The sequence below is a fragment of the Ovis canadensis genome, chromosome 20, assembly GCF_042477335.2.
Source record: "Ovis canadensis isolate MfBH-ARS-UI-01 breed Bighorn chromosome 20, ARS-UI_OviCan_v2, whole genome shotgun sequence".
Taxonomy (NCBI): domain Eukaryota; kingdom Metazoa; phylum Chordata; class Mammalia; order Artiodactyla; family Bovidae; genus Ovis; species Ovis canadensis.
In genome coordinates, this window is record NC_091264.1 from 19,341,875 (window position 1) to 19,363,065 (window position 21,191).

Consider the following 21,191-nt stretch of genomic DNA (forward strand, 5'->3'; position numbering starts at 1 on the left):
ATGAAATCCCATCACTCAGTTTTATCATATAGACTTTTTTTTTTTTAAATCCAGATTCCCATTGCGTGTTTCTTAAATGCAAATCCACATTTAAAAGAAGGATATGTGTTGCCCTTGAGAGTCCCTTGGACTGCAAGGAGATCCAACCAGTTCATTCTAAAGGAGATCTCCTGGGTGTTCATTGGAAGGACTGATGCTGAAGCTGAAGCTCCAATACTTTGGCCACCTGATATGAAGAGCTGACTCATTGGAAAAGACCCTGATTCTGGGAGGGATTGGGGGCAGGAGGAGAAGGGGATGACAGAGGATGAGATGGCTGGATGGCATCACCGACTCAATGGACATGAGTTTGGGTGAACTCTGGGAGTTGATGATGGACAGGGAGGCCTGGTATGCTGCAGTTCATGGGGTCGCAAAGAGTTGGACATGACTGAGCGACTGAACTGAACTGAACTGACTGATGTGTTGCCCCTGAGATAATAGAAAGAAGATGATAGGGCTCTACAGGCTGTGTTAAAAGAGGGGATTCTAGTAAGTATTTTGAGCAAAGCATAAAGTTTTAGAGAAGTTTTTGCTTTCCCAAGATGATTATGAATTAAAAAATTTATCATGTTCTTCCTTAGCTCTGATTTATTGCCTTTCATTAATATAGATAAAATGTGGCTATTTGGACACATAAGTTAATTCCAAGATTAGTAAAAATTAACTGGGTTTTAACTAACATTGTAGTTTCCAAATTCAAACTTATGATTATTAGGTATTTGTCTTTATTTTTCTAATATATTTAACTTTCTTTTTTTCCTGCCTCTTTATTTCTTTTTTAGGAGTCCTAAAGCAAAAACAGAAACATGGCCCACCATACTACATTTCTTTGGATAATTTCGGTCCTGCTTCTTCAGAATTCTGTGTTAGCTGAAGACGGGGAAATAAGATCAAGTAAGAATTATCAGCATTGTCTTTTTTTTTTTAATCAACACATTGATTGGGGAATGAAATAGAAGGAGCCTAAGTATTGGCTTTAAGGATCTTATTCTTACTGTCTTTGATGCTGTGATTGCCTGAAATAAATGAATTGCTATGCTACATGTTAACTGGGAGGAAAAGCTATCAGAAGTCATTTTAAGAAAATTCTGTGGTAATATTAACCCACCATTGTTGAGTCACTTATATAATCTTCATGATATGCAGGTAAAGTACCTACTCACAGGATTGATTATCAGGACCATCCTGTGAACTTATCTCATAGAGATAACAAGATAATCTATGTAAATAACATAGGCATATAAATTCCCTTCTTCCACTGGAGAGGGAAATGGCAAGTCACTTCAGTATTCTTGCCTTGAGAACCCCATGAACAATATGAAAAGGCAAAATGATAGGATACCAAAAGAGGAACTCCCCAGGTCATTGCTGCTGTTGCTGCTGCTAAGTCGCTTCAGTCGTGTCCGACTCTGTGCGACCCCAGAGATGGCAGCCCACCAGGCTCCCCCATCCCTGGGATTCTCCAGGCAAGAACACTGGACTGGGGTGCCATTTCCTTCTTCAAGGCATGAAGGTGAGAAGTGAAAGTGAAGTCGCTCAGTGGTGTCCGACTCTTCTCGACCCCATGGACTGCAGCCTACCGGGCTTCTCCGTTCATGGGATTAAGTGCCCAGTATGCTACTGGAGATCAGTGGACAAATAACTCCAGAAAGAATGAAGGGATGGAACCAAGGCAAAAACAATACCCAGTTGTGGATGTGACTGGTGATAGAAGCAAGATCCGATGATATAAAGAGCAATATTGCATAGGAACCTGGAATGTCAGGTCCATGAATCAAGGCAAATTGAAAGTGGTCAAACAAGATATGGCAAGAGTGAACGTCGACATTCTAGGAATCAGCGAACTAAAATGGACTGGAATGGGTGAATTTAATTCAGATGACCATTATATCTACTACTGCGGGCAGGAATCCCCCAGAAGAAATGGAGTAGCCATCATGGTCAACGAAAGAGTCTGAAATGCAGTACTTGGATGCAATCTCAAAAACAACAGAATGATCTCTGTTCGTCTCCAAGGCAAATCATTCAATATCACAGTAATCCAAGTCTATGCCCCAACCAGTAATGCTGAAGAAGCTGAAGTTGAACAGTTTTATGAAGACCTACAAGGCCTTTTAGAACTAACACCCAAAAAAGATATCCTTTTCATTATAGGGGACTGGAATGCAAAAGTAGGAAGTCAAGAAACACCTGGAGTAACAGGCAAATTTGGCCTTGGAATACAGAATGAAGCAGGGCAAAGACTAATAGAGTTTTGCCAAGAAAATGCACTGGTCATAGCAAACATCCTCTGCCAACAACACAAGAGAAGTCTCTACACATGGACATCACCAGATGGTCAATACCGAAATCAGATTGATTATATTTTTTACAGCCAAAGATGGAGAAGCTCTATACAGTCAACAAAAACAAGACCAGGAGCTGAATGTGGCTCAGATCATGAACTCCTTATTACCAAACTCAGACCCAAATTGAAGAAAGTAGGGAAAACCACTATATCATTCTGGTATGACCTAAATCAAATCCCTTATGATTATACAGCAGAAGTGAGAAATAGATTTAAGGGACTAGATCTGATAAATAGAGTGCCTGATGAACTATGGAATGAGGTTTGTGACATTGTACAGGAGACAGGGATCAAGACCATCCTCATGGAAAAGAAGTGCAAAAAAAGCAAAATGGCTGTCTGGGGAGGCCTTACAAATAGCTGTGAAAAGAAGAGAGGCAAAAAGCAAAGGAGAAAAGAAAGATATAAGCATCTGAATGCAGAGTTCCAGAGAATAGCAAGAAGAGATAAGAAAGCCTTCTTCAGTGATCAATGCAAAGAAATAGAGGAAAAGAACAGAATGGGAAAGACTAGAGATCTCTTCAAGAAAATTAGAGATACCAAGGGAACACTTCATGCAAAGATGGGCTTGATAAAGGACAGAAATGGTATGGACCTAACAGAAGCAGAAGATATTAAGAAGAGGTGGCAAGAATACACAGAAGAACTGTACAAAAAAGATCTTCATGACCCAGATAATCATGATGATGTGATCACTAATCTAGAGCCAGACATTTTGGAATGTGAAGTCAAGTGGGCCTTAGAAAGCATCACTATGAACAAAGCTAGTGGAGGTGATGGAATTCCAGTTGAGCTGTTTCAAATCCTGAAAGATGATGCTGTGAAAGTGCTACACTCAATATGCCAGCAAATTTGTGCCAGTGGCCACAGGACTGGAAAAGGTCATTCCAATTCCAAAGAAAGGCAATGCCAAAGAATGCTCAAACTACTGCACAATTGCACTCATCTCACATGCTAGTAAAGTCCTGCTCCAAATTCTCCAAGCCAGGCTTCAGCAATACGTGAACCGTGAACTCCCTGATGTTCAAGCTGGTTTTAGAAAAGGGAGAGGAACCAGAGATCAAATTGCCAACATCCGCTGGATCATGGAAAAAGCAAGCGAGTTCCAGAAAAACATCTATTTCTGCTTTATTGACTATGCCAAAGCCTTTGACTGTGTGGGTCACAATACACTGTGGAAAATTCTGAAAGAGATGGGAATACCAGACCACCTAACCTACCTCTTGAGAAATCTATATGCAGGTTAGGAAGCAACAGTTAGAACTGGACATGGAACAACAGACTGGTTCCAAATAGGAAAAGGAGTACGTCAAGGCTGTATATTGTCACCCTGCTTATTTAACCTATATGCAGAGTACATCATGAGAAACGCTGGACTGGAAGAAACACAAGCTGGAATCAAGATTGCCAGGAGAAATATCAATAACCTCAGATGTGCAGATGACACCACCCTTATGGCAGAAAGTGAAGAGGAACTCAAAAGCCTCTTGATGAAAGTGAAAGAGGAGAGTGAAAAAGTCGGCTTAAAGCTCAACATTCAGAAAACAAAGATCATGGCATCCGGTCCCATCACTTCATGGGCAATAGATGGGGAAACAGTGGAAACAGTGTCAAAGTTTATTTTTTGGTGGCTCCAAAATCACTGCAGATGGTGATTTGCAGCCATGAAATTAAAAGATGCTTACTCCTTGGAAGAAAAGTTATGACCAACCTAGATAGTATGTTCAAAAGCAGAGACATTACTTTGCTGACTAAGGTCCATCTAGTCAAGGCTATGGTTTTTCCTGTGGTCATGTATGGATGTGAGAGTTGGACTGTGAAGAAAGCTGAGTGCTGAAGAATCGATACTTTTGAACTGTGGTGTTGGAGAAGAGTCGAGAGTCCCTTGGACTGCAAGGAGATCCAACCAGTCCATTCTGAAGGAGATCAGCCCTGGGATTTCTTTGGAAGGAATGATGCTAAAGCTGAAGCTCCAGTACTTTGGCCACCTCATGTGAAGAGTTGACTCATTGGAAAAGACTCTGATTCTGGGAGGGATTTGGGGCAGGAGGAGAAGGGGATGACAGAGGATGAGATGGTTGGATGGCATCACTGACTCAATGGACATGAGTCTGAGTGAACTCCAGGAGATGGCGATGGACAGGGAGGCCTGGCGTGCTAGGATTCATGGGGTCACAAAGAGTTGGACACGACTGAGCGACTGAACTGAACTGAACTGAGTGACAGCTCAGTGTGTTGACTCTTATTCTGATTGCCTGTAGGAAAGCTTGCATGGGAGAAGGAAAGCTGGATTTTGTTTTTTTGTTGACCAAACCTTGGGGCATGTGGGATCTTAGTTCCCTGACAAGAGACTGAATCTGCTCCCCTGCAGTGGGAGGTGGAGTCTTAACCATTTCACCACTAGGGAAGTCCCAAATGCTGCTAATTGTAGTTCTGCTATCCAGGTCATCTTTTACAGACATCCTAGCATACACACTGAGGAAACCAGAGTTGAAAGAGACACATATACTCCAACATTCATTGCAGCACTGTTTACAGTAACTAGGACATGGAAGCAACCTAGATGTCTGGCTGCAGATGAATGTATAAAGAAGTTGTGGTACATATACACAATGGAATATTACTCAGCTATAAGAAAGAACACATTTGAGTCAGTTCTAATGAAGTGGATGAAGCTGGAGCCTATTATAGAGAGTGAAATAAGTGGGAAAGAGAAACACCAATACAGTATATTAACACATATATATGGGATTAAGAAAGACAGTGACAATGATCGTATATGCAATGGAGCCAAAAGTCACAGATGTAGAGAACAGACTATTGGATTATCTGGCAGAAGGCGAGGGTGGGATGATATGAGAGAAAAGCATTGAAACATGTATATTACCATATGTGAAACAGATGATCAGTGCAAGTTGGATGCCTGAAGCAGGGCACTCAAAGCCGGTGCTTTGGGACAACCCAGAGGGATGGGGTGGGGAGGGTGGTGGGAGGGGGTCCAGGTTAGCGGGGAGGTGCATGTGCTCCCATAGCTGATTTGTGTCAATGTGTGGCAGGGGCCACCACAGTGTTGTGAAGTGATTGTCCCCCAATTAAAATAAATAAATAAAAATTTTTAAAAAGTGGGTTTATATTCATATTTTAAAACTCATAAATATAAACTCTCTTTATAAATGAATTAGTGTTCCTCTAACAGTAGAAAACAGGTTTGGCAACTTGATTCAACTTGACTTAAAATTTATTAAAACAATAACATTTAATGTTTGCAGAACACTTTCATAGTTCACTCCACCCAAGCATTCCATGAGGTGGACATGCTTTGTTTTTTTGAGTGGGAAAAGAAATTCATAAATGGCATGGGCTTTGCACAGTGTCATACATCTGGTTAGAGCTGCAGCTCATATTTGAACCCAGCTTTTCATCTTCAGTGGGCTTCCCTGGGGGCTCAGATGGTAAAGAATCTGCCTGCTATGCAGGAAACCTGGGCTCAATCCCTGGGTCAGGAAGGTCCCCTGGAGAAGGAAACAGCAACCCACTCCAGTATTCTTGCCTGAAGAATTCCATGGACAGAGGAGCCTGGGGCGGGGTGGGGCTACAGTCCATGGGATCGCAAAGAGTCAGACGTGACTAAGCGACTAACACCAACACTTTTGTCTTCAATGAATTCCTTTCCTGTGACTCTGGTGATCCAGCCTCTCTTACAAGGGGATCTCTCAGAGTGCTCTTTCATCTGTGGTTTATAAATGGCAGCACTTGCTTTTGTGTCTGTCCTCTTGGGTAATCTTGCAGATATGAAATATAGGCCCCATGGCTCCGGACTGGAGTAGAAATGGCCAAGAATAACCCTGTACAAGTTTATGATCACTGAATCAAGTGATACACAAACACTCACAGTTCCAGGCACAACACACTTCAGAGCATCAGAGAAGGGTGACCTCGAAGAGCCAGCAAACACAGCCTTCCTGTCCTGTCTCTCCCTCAAAACACCAATAAAAGCGTAACCCTGTCATCCTCATCCACCTTCCAAAGATAGCAGGAGAGCTGAGTTCCCTTGCCTTGGACAATTTGTCTCTGGGCAGAATCCTATTTCTGCAGTACCTGCCCTGAAGTCTGGCGACAGTCCCCATGACAGAGGTTGCTGAAGGAGTGTCCTTCACACCCCTCTGCATGGCGACACCACCTCATCTGAGTAAAATCACACGACTTAAAATTTGTATCTCACTACCTTGACTCACTTCCTCCTTTTCCAAATCATTGTTTCCAAGGGCATGGCATCCTTGTCCTGCGGGCCATAAGCAATAGTATTTTTGCTGCCTTAAGTGCAAAAGTTAGAGAAGCAGGCAGCAAGTGCGGCTCTTCCACCCTGTACTCTCTGTCGACCACAGAATCACCGGGACAAACCAACGTTTCTACAGGGCTGGGTCTGTCTCTCACCTCCTGAACTTTGCCCTTGCTTTCCTTCTGAGTAGAATGTCCTCCTCTTGACCTAGATAAAGCTGCTTTCTGATCTCAGGTTGCCTGTCTGCTTTCCCACAGAACCACCCCTGACTTTCCAGTTAGGTTGCCACCTCCTCCTGTATGTTCTCATGATTCTTTTCATTTCTCTAACTAGCTCGTTGTCTGTCTTACTAGGCTGGGAGCTTTTAGAGATATCTCAGGTGTGTTTGAAGCCAGTCAGTCCCTAGAGAGCAGGTCTTCACTATAAACACACTGAAAGAATGAAATAGGGTTAAAAGCGTGTTGTATACTGTGGAAAAGAGAGTTAAGAAAGTTTTTGTTTTTTGTTCTTTTCACGTGTGTACATCTGGGTATAACTTGTACCACAGATAGTCTTTTTTCTTGATAGAACTCAAAGATGTGCTGATTTCACATGATTCCTGGTATCTTAATACGTCTTTATTTTTATGGAGAGAGGAATGGCTTTACCTCTTTGCACTTGACTCACTTCACACGAGGAATGTTTTACTACATAAGTGGCTAAAGATGAGTGATCAGACCTTTAAACGTTCATTCTGTGTGTAGTACACAGATGGCTGCTTTCATGATCTTGGCTCATATAAATTTTCTCAACTGTGTCAAGAATGTGTGTGCCTTTGCTGGCTAGGTGAGTCCTGAAGTTGGCAGAAAGTTTGTTCTTAGTTCCTTTCCCCATTCATTGGTTTATATGTATTTTTACAAATATTTCAGATTAGCATTTAACTAAACATATTTCATTGATAATGATGTTAGTGTATAGCTGAAAATGATGCATTTATTTATTAAAATATTTTGTGGTTTCATTTATTCTCTGGAGAAATAGAATAAAACGTTGCTTTATAACAATACCTGCCCCTACAAAGAGATATCTAAATGTCATATTCATATGCAGCATCCATTTTTTTTTGTTTTTTATCTATCATTTAAAAAGATTTTTTTAATTTTAATTGGAGGATAATTGCTTTACAATGTTGTGTTGGTTTCTGCCGTACGTTCACATGAGTCAGTCATAGGTATGCATGTTACCCCTCCCTCTTGAATCTCTCTGCCAACTCCCATCCCATCCCAGCCCTCTAGGTTGTCATAGGTCACCGGGTTTGAGCTCCCTGCATCATACAGCAAATTCCCACTGGTTGTCTGTTTGACATATGGTAATTGTAAATATAAATGTACACAAATTGTAAATGTACATATGTTCTGATGCTATCCTCTCAATCTGTCCCACCCTTTCCTTCCTCTACTGTGTCTACAAGTCTGTCCTCTATGTCCATGTCTGCACTAAAATGAAAGTGCAAGTCGCTCAGTAGTGTCCGACTCTTTGCGACTCCATGGACTGGCCTGCCAGGCTCCTCTGTGCATGGGATTCTCCAGGCAAGGACACTGGAGTGGGTAGCCTTTCCCTTCTCCAAGGGATCCTGCCAACCCAGGGAACAAACCAAGGTCTCCAGCACTGAAGTCAGATCTTTGCTGCCTGAGCCTCCAGGGAAGCCCTCCAGGTCTGCCGTCAATGCTGCCCTGCAAACTGGGCCGTCCAGATCCCATTTATATGCATTTGTTTTTCTCCTTCTGACTTCACTGTGTATAATAGGCTCCAGGTTCATCCAGCTCATCAGGACTAACTCAAGTGTGTTCCTTTACATGACTGAGTAATGTTCCATTGTGTATATGTACGGCAACTTCTTTATCCATTCATCTGTCAATGGACATCTAGGTTGTTTCCATGTCCTAGCTATTGGAAACAGTGCTGCAATGAACAGTGGGGTACATGTGTCTTTTTCAGTTACGGTTTCCTCTGAGTATATGCCCAATAGTGTGATTGTTGGGTTATATGGCAGTTTCATTCCTAGTTTTTCAAGGAATCTCCATACTATTCTCCGTAGTGGGCTACATCGATTTACATTCCCACCAACAATGCAAGCACCCATTTTTTAATGTCTGATTTTAAAGCTGATTCATTCATTAATCCTTAAGATAATTCAAAAATATCAACAAAAATCATAGCCCTCATTTATAAAGAATTTTCATAAGTTAAACAGTGTGTCATATTAATCTTCACAAAACTCTTATGAACTGCTTACTGTATCTTTTACTTTAAAAATTTTCAGTTTTATTGAGGTATTCAATATAATTGATATATAAAATTGTATGATATTTAAGGTATACACTGTGATGACTTTATATACATATACATTGTGAAAGGATTCCCCAATCTGGTTAATTAAAAATTCATGTATTTGAAACCTTCCTCTTTTTGTTCTTTCTGTAACACATGTACTCTGATGATTTTCTTTCTCACTTAGGTTGTCGTACTGCTCCGACAGATTTAGTTTTCATCTTGGATGGCTCTTACAGCGTTGGCCCAGAAAACTTTGAAATAGTGAAAAAGTGGCTTGTCAATATCACCAAGAACTTTGACATAGGACCGAAGTTTATTCAGGTTGGAGTGGTCCAGTACAGTGACTACCCTGTCCTGGAGCTCCCCCTGGGGAGCCATGAGTCGGGAGAGAGCTTGATGGCTGCCATGGAGTCAATACATTACTTGGGAGGAAACACACGGACTGGAAAGGCCATCCAGTTTGCCCTTGATTACCTTTTTGCCAAGTCCTCACGATTTCTGACCAAGATAGCAGTAGTTCTTACGGATGGTAAATCCCAAGATGAAGTCAAGAATGCTGCAGAAGCAGCAAGAGATAGTAGAATAACGTTATTTGCCATTGGTGTTGGGTCAGAAACAGAAGAGGCAGAACTTAGAGCTATTGCCAACAAGCCTTCATCCACCTATGTGTTTTATGTGGAAGACTACATTGCAATATCCAAAATAAGGGAGGTGATTAAGCAGAAACTTTGTGAAGGTAAGCCTTAATATAATGTGGAAACAAGCAAGAATGACAGTTTCTACAGTTTTTTATAACCTGTTCATTTGCAGTGGGGGAGATGGTTATATTCAATGTCAGATGAGTTAAGTCAGAACTGAAGTGAGCACATGTTTCTGTGTTAGAGTTATTCTGGATAAATTTTGTTTTGGGGAACAATTGCTTTCTTGTAAAATCTGCAGTTGGAGGATATAAGATTTTGTGATTTTTGTGTGTGTGTTTTCCTTTCAGATACAATGTGTTTATTGTGGAGGTCATAGAAAGTTAAGATACATAAAGAATGAAAATATATGTAAATCATATATTATTATATCACTCCTGTTAGCAAGGTTTCTGCCTTTTTCATTCTAGTCTTTTTTGATTTCAGAGTGTTTGAGAGTTTATTCATGTGCCTAAATAAGGATGTGGTGTGTGTGTGTGTATGTATGTGTGTGTGTGTGTGTGCCCTTAGTCTCTCAGTCGTGTCTGACTCTTTGTGACCCCATGGACTGTAGCCTGCCAAGCTCCTCTGTCCATGGGATTCTCCAGGCAAGAATATTGGAGTGGGTAGCCATTACCTTCTCCAGGGGATCTTCCCAATCCAAGGATCGAATCCAAGTCTCCTGCATTGCAAGTGAATTCTTTATTGTCTGAGCCACTTGGGAAGACTGCCTAAATAAGGATAATATTGTATAAATAATTTCATACTCTCTTTTCATATTATTTATTCTATATTACTATAAGTATGATTTTACTCTATTAATATTATAGCATATAATCTTTTAAGATTATTTATTTAAATTTTCTCCATTTTTGTATAGTTGGTTTATTCCTAAGTTTTTCTAATACAAATAACTGAATATTCCAGTACCTAATTGTGAATGGGAATTAAAGAAAACAGAAAACAAATATCAAATTACTAACATTTTTAAAACTTTTGAAGAGTCTTAAAAACTTCACTTGAGAAAAACAAACTCCCACCAGCAATGAGGAAAGCTTTGAAAATATAGTGCTTGCTAGTCTATTAATTATGTTTACATCATTCCATAAAATACTGGAGTTAATTAAGTTTACATCATCCAGTAAAATATGGGAAAGTTCCAGATTTTGGTAAATATTAAAACTTTTAGAGTACAGACATACTTGCATTCATGTTATTTGGGGGGAGAATAGTTTATTCATATCATTTATTTTTAATATTATAGGCATTTAATGTGCCATCTACCCAAAATCATATTCATGCAAATCGAAATGTTTTTTCCCAGTTTACTTACAAAAAATCTAAAAATTGTTTGGTTCACTTTTGATGGAAAAATTTCTACATGATTGTGACTTAGAAACAATTTGTTTATTTTTTTTGTATTTGAGGGGACTGTGGTAGAGAAAAATACTTCAAAGTTTTTAGATTATCTACTAATATTTTAAGAAACCACTTCAAAACAAACAGCATAGAAAATTAAGTATTTTCTATAATAAAACTTAAAAAAAAGGTACTAATAAGTAAATACAAATGCTCAGTACAGTTATTCTTTTCATGATTCTGTAACAGCAAAACTGTGTTGACTTTTATTGTGTTGAACAGGTCAAAGGAATTTAGGTTTTTAATGTGTTGTTGGATTAGTTAGAAATCTTTCACTTTGAAGTTAGGTATACTTCATTATTAAAACAGACTTTCCATGGTAAAATTACACTTACCATTCATTTTAATCCTAAAATATAAATTTGATTAAATATGTCTGTTTAGTATTTGCTTCATAGACTTTTCCTGAAGATCTGTATTTTCATAAATGCATTCTCTGTATTTAAATTTTTAAAAATACACATGAAAGAGTAGCTGTGTGTAAAGGGGTAAAGCTTCTTTCAGCTAAAATGTCTGATCTGTAAAAAAAAAATCAGATTTGAAATCTTGCCAAATATTTCTTCATCCACACTCAGAAAAAGAATGTAAGTAATGTCTGTGTCTATTCAGTTCACATATTCACTGTACAATAGACATCTTTTAAAATGTACATTTTGAAGTTGTACTTGTGGAAGATATGAGTTTTTTTGCACTTGACATTTCATACTGTATTACGCATTGTGATTAATGTACTAAATTAATGCACTGCTGTATTGCAGCAGCCTCAAATTATATATATTTATTATATAATTAATATTATATATGTTAGATTATTTGACTAACTCACCTTTTCTTTGACAAATAGTTAACTTCTATTTTGAGGTGTTTAGCATATAGGGTTGTTCCTTTTTCTATTCTACTGTTCTTGATCCAGGATGAACAAAATATTATCCAACTCTTTGTTCCCCTATAGATTATTTCATATTCATGAATCTGCTATTTCCTTGAAGGTGTATTGTTTAATATGTTCCTTATTTCAAGACCACCTAAAAGTGATGGAAAAATGATTTCTTTATATATTGGAGAGTATTTCTTTCAACTTGGTCTTAGTTTGTCCTTTTTTAGTTCTTTTGCCTTGTAAAGGTAGGTTGTTTATTTGAGATCTTTATTATTTTTATTGCTATGAATGTCCTCCTCAGTACTGCTTTTGCTGCATCCCATATGTTTCTGTATGTAGTATTTTACGGTTTGTTTGTATCAAGATATCTTCTGTCGAAAAAGTCAAATCCTTATTTGACTTAAGGATTGTTCAAGAGTGTATTAATTTCCACATATTTGTGAATTTTCCAGTTTTCTTCCTTGCATATTAATAAAAATATTAATAAAATAAAATAATAAAATTATTTTAATATCATTCAGTTGTGGTTGGAAAATATACCTGGTATGATTTCAATCTTCTTAAATTTGTTAAGGCTTATTTATTTATTTATTTTTAACCTAACATGTTACCTATCCTGGAGACTTTCATCTGTGCTTGAGAAGAATGTGTATTCTGCTCCTGTGGCCATGATGAGGGTAGGCAGTGTGTTCTATATATGCCTATTAGATGCACTTGGCCTAAAGTGTTGTTCAGGTTCTTTTGTTTTGTTGACCTTCTGTCTGAATATTCTATTCATTATTAAAACTGGAACATTGAAATCCCTTACTGTTACTGGGTTTCTGTCTACCCTTTCAGTTTTGTCAATGTTAGCCTCATATGTTTGGGTGCTGTAATGTTGATTGCATATATATTTATAATTCATATGTTTCACTGGCAAATTAACCAATTTTTATTATATATATATATATATATATATATATATATATATATATATATATATAATGGGCTTCCCTAGTGGCTCAGATGGTAAAGTGTCTGTCTGCAATGCAGGAGACCCAGGTTTGATCCCTGGGTTGGGAAGATTCCCTGGAGAAGGAAATGGCAGCCCACTCCAGTATTCTTGCCTGGAAAATCCCATGGACCGCGGAGCCTGGTAGGTTACCGTCCATGAGGTTGCAAAAAGTCGGACACAACTGAGTGACTTCACTTTCACTTCCACTTAATGTCCTTCCTTGTCTCTTTTGAGAGATTTTGGACTTAAAGTCCATTTTGTCACCGTTTTTGTTCTCTTTTGGTAAACTTTTGTATGAAGTATCTTTTTTCCATCCCTTTATCCCTTTACTTTTATCCTATGTGTGTCCTTAATTCTAAAGTAAATTTCTTATAGACAGCATGAATCTTATTTTTAAAAATCCATTTAGCTACTGTATGCCTTTTATTGGGGATTTTAATTAATTCACATCTGAATAACTACTGATAGGGATTGATTCTTTTTTGTTTTATTGATTTTTGTAGTGACATGCAAATTCCTTTTTAATTTACTTTTGTATATTTTCTATAGGTAGTTTGTTTGGGGTTACTATGTAACGCAAGCATGCCTACTCAGTCATTTCTGACTCTTTGCAACCCTATGGACTGTAGCATGCTAGTTTCCTCTGATATAGAAAACATCATGTAGTTATAGCAATCTATTTTAATAACTTCAAAACTCTATTTTTTATTTTTTTCTGCCCCCTTTACACTTTTTAATGATGCCACAAATTATATCATCTTATACTGTGTATCCATTAATATATTTTCACAGTTTTCTATATCAGAATTAAAAGTGATTTAAATACCACTGTTACAGTGTTACAGTATTCTGAATATGTCTCTATATTTACCTTTACCAGCAAATTTTATACTTTCCAGTGCTTTTGTGTTGCTGCTTAATATCCTTTCAATTTGAAGGGCTTCCCTAGTATTTCTTGTTAGGGAGCCCTAGTGGTGATGAGCTTTTTCTTAATCTAGAAAAGTATTTATTTTTCTTTCTATTTTGAATGACAGTTTTGCCAGGTATGTTATTTTCGGTTGGCAGTTTTCTTGTCAGATAACATACCTCTCTTTCTTCAGGGTCAGTATCTGGAGAGTTATTATGTTCCTTTGATTGAGTCATATATCTCATAGTTTTGTGTTGAGATTTACACATTTGAAAAAGCAATCACTTTCCCCAGTCTTTACCAACAGGCTTTGCCCAGTGGAAGTCCCTCAGCAATCTACCTGGCTAGAGATTTTGAAACCATTTTTGGAGGGATATGATTTCTTTGGGACTGTGTAAGCAATTTGTTAATTAGTGAGACAGGTTTCTTTTTCAGAAACTCATAATCTTTCACTCCATTTGGTATCTTCCTGTAACACTTCAAGTCCTCTAGTTTTACAAATTCCCCCCTTTCCTTGTTCTTAGTGGCCACTAGGTGTCCAGGAGTGCTGGCTCCTTGTCAGCATCATTAGTCAGGTGGGACCAATATCATTCCCTCAGGCAGCCCTTTGAAAAGCTGGGATGCTGAATACATCTCCACTCTTTTCTCTTCCTGAGGCAGAAGCTTCAAGTCATGTGTCTTCTCCTGACCATGCAGAGCCATGTCACAACAAGCCACCGTCACACTCTTATTTGTTCTCTGTAGTCCCCAGGCATTCAATTGATTCTGGTTCCATCAGTGTTGCAAATGAGTCAAGACAGAAACCAGTCTCTCCATCTCTCCAGTCTCTCTGTCTCTCCAGTTTCTCTGAAAGCTGGAGCATTAGATGCATGCTCCATTTTTCTTTCTTCCTCACTGGGGAGTCATTATAAGCAAGGGCATCTCTCTTGGCACTTATTTGTGTCATCCTGGAGAGGGAACTGATGTGCCAGGGTGAAATCACTCTTATTGCCTACTTTAAGATGTTATTCTTATTTTTGTGCTCATCTGGGGAACTTCAACTTCCTGACTTGAATATGGAGTGTTCATAAAGGTATTTTGGCCCATATATCATTGTTAAATCAGCATTTCAGTTAGGGAATGGTTGTCGTGACTTTCTATTCTGCTATCTTGCTGACATCATTCTTCTGTTGTTTTCGTGAGTCAGCCAAGCATGGCCTTGATGCAATAGAATGAGGAGAGAAAAGAAAGTGATTTCTCCTTGTGCTTTGGAAAGTACCAACCTTAAGTATCTACAACGGCTTCCAATAGCTTGTGGTTTGAAGGACTTAGTTTCAGGACCTATATTTTGATTCAGGTGAGCTGAACTCACCTGTGCACAGAAGACAGTTCAAAGAGCAGGACCTGGAGACAGCCTGTGTATTCTTACCATTCCTTTCTCCACCATCGTGATTCTTGGATGAAGCAGGAACTGTATCTGTTTCTTAAAAGAGTATATGGTGTGGACTCAAGAGGCACCAGAAGTCAGAAGGCAATTAGCTGTGTAAATGTAGCCATATGTTCTTAGAGAGGTGAGAGGGGAGCGAGAAAGAGAGCTGGCTTCCCTAAGTGGAACTTTGGTGTCTTTCATCCCAAAAAGCACTGGGGCTTTTTTTCCGTTCAGTGCTTTCCACCATGGTGTACTTTAATTTGGAATGATATTCAGGACTTCTTAATTTCTTTTTCTCTTGTTGAAATTATTCACATTTTGGATGACTGTTTGCTTGCAGATTGCTGGATAATTTGATTATCTAATTCAAGGCATAATACTAATAACAGCCTGGTATACTCCTCTCCCCTACTCTGTTTAACTTACATTTCAATGGAAGCCACAAAAGGTAAAGATACACATATCAGGAGCCATGGCCAGGGCAACTGAGTTGCTTTTGGAGATAGGATTTCATGATTACATGATTTCATAACAAGCATGTGGTTAATCTCTCTGCTCTCACATGGAGCTCATTTCCTTCCCTCTGCCTCTCCACTATTGGTACATATGTGCTTGAATTCCTAACCACAGAGATGGGGCACAGGAAAATGAGAGGTCAGAGGTGGGGTGAATCTGGCAGATGGGATTTGATGAGGGGTAACATTTCATAAAACCTCATTGAATAGTCAGGGGAATCATTTTGTTTTCTATCTGTAGATTAAAAGAATTTAAATCTAATCTGAATTGGTGACAACCTACATTGTCAAGGCCTTGTAGTGTATGCAAAAATATGGATTTTCCATTCATTTAATTAGAATAGAGCTATGTTTCTAATAAAGAAATATGATATGTTTATATTTCATGTGAAAACCAATGATGAGTATTAAATTTGAAAATGTAAGATGACTATGGTATGGTATGATTCAGAAAATATTCAAATTATAGCACACAGACCTTGCTCTCAGGGTTTATGATTGGATTTAAATGCAGCTGAGTATGTTCAGTTCATTATTTCTAGCAAAGAAATAAATAGAAAATATTCAGAATAATTTTCTCAGCAATGTTTAAAGCTTATATAAGTAGCTTACTCTCCCATTCTTTCTCTCTCTCTAAAATGTTATTTATATAATACATATCACTTAATGACATATTTTATTATTATAACATCCTTTAAAATGACCATTGGCATGCCCATAGGAGTGAAAATTGTACAATCACTTTGAAAAAGTCTTTGACATTATATATCAGGGCAAAGAATACTGCTACCTTATGAAACAGCAGTTCTACTTAATATTTAGCTGTGAGAAATAAGTTCATATGGTCACCAAAAGACTATTCAAGAATGTTCATAGCAGCTTTATTTAAAGAAGCCCCAAACTGAAAACAACTCAAATGACTGCTCACAGGAAAATGGCTAAGTACATCATAGCATAATTCATAGAGTAGATCAAGGTATTTTACTGAATGTAGGTTGTATCTTACAAAAAAGTTTGAAAAATTCAGTAAGCACAATGCAATGTATATTAAAGTAAAGCACTTGATAGTTCTTTCTATAAACCTGAGGCCATGTGAATATATATGATGGTCTAGCCCAATCTATGGAGTCAGAACCAGATCTGAATTTGGTTCTTGAATATGATCTTAGGCTAATTGGCTGACTCCAGCTTTGGTAACAGAGGCCTTATTTTCATTTTGTTTCGTTCATTTTATCTTGTATTTGGATTAAATAATAATAGCATTTATTATCTCATACAGTTTCTGTGGATCAGGGACATGGGCAAAGCTGGGCTGGGTGATCCTGACTCAGGTTCTCTCAAGGAATGCAGTCAAGATATCAGTTGGCACAGCAGTCAGCTGAAGGCTTGACTGGGGCTGGAGGTCTGCTTCTAAGGTGACTCACTCACAAGGTTGGCGAGTTGGTGCTGTTGTTGGCAGGAGGTCTCAGGTCCTGGGCAGGTAAACATCTCCAAGGAGCTGTTTGAACATCCCTGCAACATGACGACTGGCTTCCCCCAGAGTGAGTCATCCAAGAGAGCGAGGAGGACACCAGTGTCTTTCCTGTTGGTCACAGAGGTCAGCCCTATCAGTGTGAGAGCAAAGAGACCACATTGTATGCACATTATTATCAGCATGCTAGAGGCTAGAGCAACAGACAGGCATGTTAAGATGTCTGGATGTCTGCTAAATAAACAAAAGAGTTAGCATGTTAAAATGATGCATAACTGTAATATTTAACAAAAGTTCTCATTTAAGTTAAAAATGAAAAAAAAGAGTAAACAATGAGTTATAGGAATGGGATACAGACTAGTGTCTGGATTTGCCTAAAGGTAAAATGCACTACCTTTCTCCATCTCTAGTATTCAATCAGAGAAAGGAATAGCTTAACATGTCATCATGTAATCAATGCTTTTAAAATGAAAACTGACAAAACCAGATGAGTTACTTGTGTAATTACCCTTTATTTTCTAAGCCAAGGATGGATTTCCATTCCTTATATTTTTCTTATTGTTGAAAAATAATACATTCTCTGTTAGTGAGACTACTCACTGGTGAAAAAGATTTTTACTTTTCTGGGTTGCACACAAATTGTACTTAAGGCTAATTGGAGTTTATTGGTTCTGTTGACTCACCACTGAAAGGAGTCTTATAAAAATCTATGCTTACTAGGTCCCACTGTCTGTCAGTCATGTGTTGGGCAGACATCTTCCTCTGATGAAGTACTCTTGACTTTAAATCAATCTATATTTCGAGACAGTGGGATTGCTTGCTGGTTAAAAGGGTGAGATCACTTAATCAGTGATGAGAAAAGAAATTTTGTGAATCTGGGCTTTGGTAAATGGACTTCTTCTTGGATAATTTATTTAGGATTTGCTATTGCTATTTTATTGTATTTCCAATATGATGAGATGGAGGCTAAGTTATTACAGTCTTAGTACTAAATTGAAACTGAAACCATGGTGGATGTGGCACCTTTTGTATGACTTGTACATTACATGATACTGAAGCCCCTGATGATATAACAGACATTCAGAAAGGCAAATTATTTGTCACTGAATGTCATTGAGGGATGTGTGTCAGTGACACCTATACTCACTTTTTCCTTACCATTAAGGGCAAGTTCAATTCAGGAAAGTTTAAAGGAGCTGGCTTGCATAGATCTGAGTTGTACACAGGGGCATCATAGAGGACTATATTTTACTGGACTATTGGATCTGGATCAGTAAAATTGCTTTCAGTCTCTGACTGCAAATCTCCATATAAGATTCCCCAGTTATCAATAAAATATGTGACTTCTGCAGAGGGGTGGCTTACAAACAATCTAACAAGTAGAATTGGATTGAATAGGCACTTATAAACTGGGCTAGGTGAGATCTGGAAAAATGTGTTCGTTATTAATTAGTATGATAATCTCACATCTTGTTAACATCTGGCTTCCCTGGTGACTCAGTTCAGTTCAGTCACTAAGTCATGTCAAACTCTTTGCAGCCCCATGGATTGCAGCACATCAGGCTTCCCTGTCCATCACCAACTCCCGGAGCTTACTCAAACTCATGTCCATTGAGTCGGTGATGCTATCCAACCATCTCCTCCTCTGTCATCCCCTTCTCCTCCTGCCTTCAATCTTTTCCAGAATCAAGGTCTCAGTGTCTTTTCCAATGAGTCAGTTCTTCACCTCAGTGGCCAAAGTATTGGAGTTTCACCTGCAGCATCAGTCCTTCAAATGAATATTCAGGAGTGATTTCCTTTAGGATGGACTGGTTGGATCTCCTTGCAGGCCAAGGGACTCTTAAGAGTCTTCTCCAACAGCACAGTTTAAAAGCATAAATTTTTCAGTGCTCAGCTTTCTTTATAGTCCAACTCTCACATCCATACATGACTACTGGAAAAACCATAGCTTTGACTAGACAGACCTTAATCAGCAAAGTAATGTCTCTGCTTTTTAATATGCTGTCTAGGTTGGTCATAGCTCTTCTCCCAAGGAGCAAGCATCTTTTAATTTCATGCTGCAATCACCATCTGATTTTGGAGCCCCCTAAAATAAAGTCTTTCCTTTTCTCCTTTGCTTTTCACCTCTCTTCTTTTCACAGCTACTTGTAAGGCCTCCCCAGACAGCCATTTTGCTTTTTTTCATTTCTTGTCCATGGGGATGGTCTTGATCTCTGTCTCCTGTACAATGTCATGAACCTCATTCCATAGTTCATCAGGCACTCTATCTATCAGATCTAGGCCCTTAAATCTATTTCTCACTTCCACCGTATAATCATAAGGGATTTGATTTAGGTCATACCTGAATGGTCTAGTGATTTTCCCTACTTTCTTCAATTTGAGTCTGAATTTGGTAATAAGGAATTCATGATCTGAGGAACTAAAAAGCCTCTTGATGAAAGTGAAAGTGGAGAGTGAAAAAGTTGGCCTAAAGCTCAACATTCAGAAAACAAAGATCATGGCATCCAGTCCCATCACTTCATGGGAAATAGATGGGGAAACAGTGGAAACAGTGTCAGACTTTATTTTTTTGGGCTCCAAAATCACTGCAGATGGTGATTGCAGCCATGAAATTAAAAGACACTTGCTCCTTGGAAGAAAAGTTATGACCAACCTAGATAGTATATTCAAAAGCAGAGACATTACTTTGCTGACTAAGGTCCATCTAGTCAAGGCTATGGTTTTTCCTGTGGTCATGTATGGATGTGAGAGTTGGACTGTGAAGAAGGCTGAGTGCCAAAGAATTGATGCTTTTGAACTGTGGTGTTGGAGGAGATTCTTGAGAGTCCCTTGGACTGCACGGAGATCCAACCAGTCCATTCTGAAGGAGATCAGCCCTGGGATTTCTTTGGAAGGAATGATGCTAAAGCTGAAACTCCAGTACTTTGGCCACCTCATGCGAAGTGTTGACTCATTGGAAAGACTCTGATTCTGGGAGGGATTGGGGGCAGGAGGAGAAGGGGACGACCGAGGATGAGATGGCTGGATGGCATCACGGACTCGATGGACGCGAGTCTGAGTGAACTCCGGGAGTTGGTGATGGACAGGGAGGCCTGGTGTGCTGCGATTCATGGGGTCACAAAGAGTTGGACACGACTGAGTGACTGAACTGAACTGAACTGAAAATAATGTCTGTCACTGTTTCCCCATCTATTTCCCATGAAGTGATGGGACTGGATGCCATGATCTTCATTTTCTGAATGTTGAGTTTTAAGCAAACATTTTCACTCTCCTCTTTCACTTTCATCAAGAGTCTCTTTAATTCCTCTTTGCTTTCTGCCATAAGGGTGGTGTCATCTGTGTATCTGAAGTTATTGATATTTCTCCCGGCAATCTTGATTCCAGCTTGTGCTTCTTCCAGTCCAGCATTTCTCATGATGTACTCTGCATAGAAGTGAAATAAACAGGGTGACAATACACAACCTTGACGTACTCCTTTATTGATTTGGGACCAGTTCCATGTCCAGTTCTAATTGTTGCTTCCTGACCTGCATACAGATTTATCAGGAGGCAGGTCAGGTCGTCTGGCATTCCCATCTCTTCAAGAATTTTCCACAGTTTGTTGTGATCCAAACAAAGGCTTTGGCATAGTCAATAAAGCAGAAGCTGATGTTTTTCTGGAACTCTCTTGCTTTTTTGATGATCCATTGGATGTTGGCCATTTGATCTCTGGTTCCTTTGTCTTTTCTAAATCCAGCTTAAACATCTGGAATTTCTTGGTTCATGAACTGTTAAAGCCTGGCTTGGAGAATTTTTGAGCATTACTTTGCTAGCGTGTGAGATGAATGCAATTGTGCAGTAGTTTGAGCATCCTTTGGCATTGCTTTTCTTTGGGATTGGAATGAAAACTGACCTTTTCCAGTCCTGTGGCTCAGCAGTAGAGAATATGTCTGCCAGTTCAGG

At 38.9% G+C, this 21,191-nt stretch overlaps 1 protein-coding gene across 1 annotated transcript in view; it reads left to right on the top strand.

Moving 5' to 3' along the window:
• COL21A1 (collagen type XXI alpha 1 chain) overlaps nucleotides 1-21,191 on the top strand; it is a 245,398-nt gene that overhangs the window by 78,515 nt on the left and 145,692 nt on the right. The window contains exons 2-3 of the mRNA XM_069564079.1: nucleotides 825-936; nucleotides 9,166-9,717. Coding sequence (XP_069420180.1) covers nucleotides 849-936; nucleotides 9,166-9,717 — 640 coding nt within the window. The 5' untranslated portion in view covers nucleotides 825-848. The remainder of the gene's footprint in view (nucleotides 1-824; nucleotides 937-9,165; nucleotides 9,718-21,191) is intronic.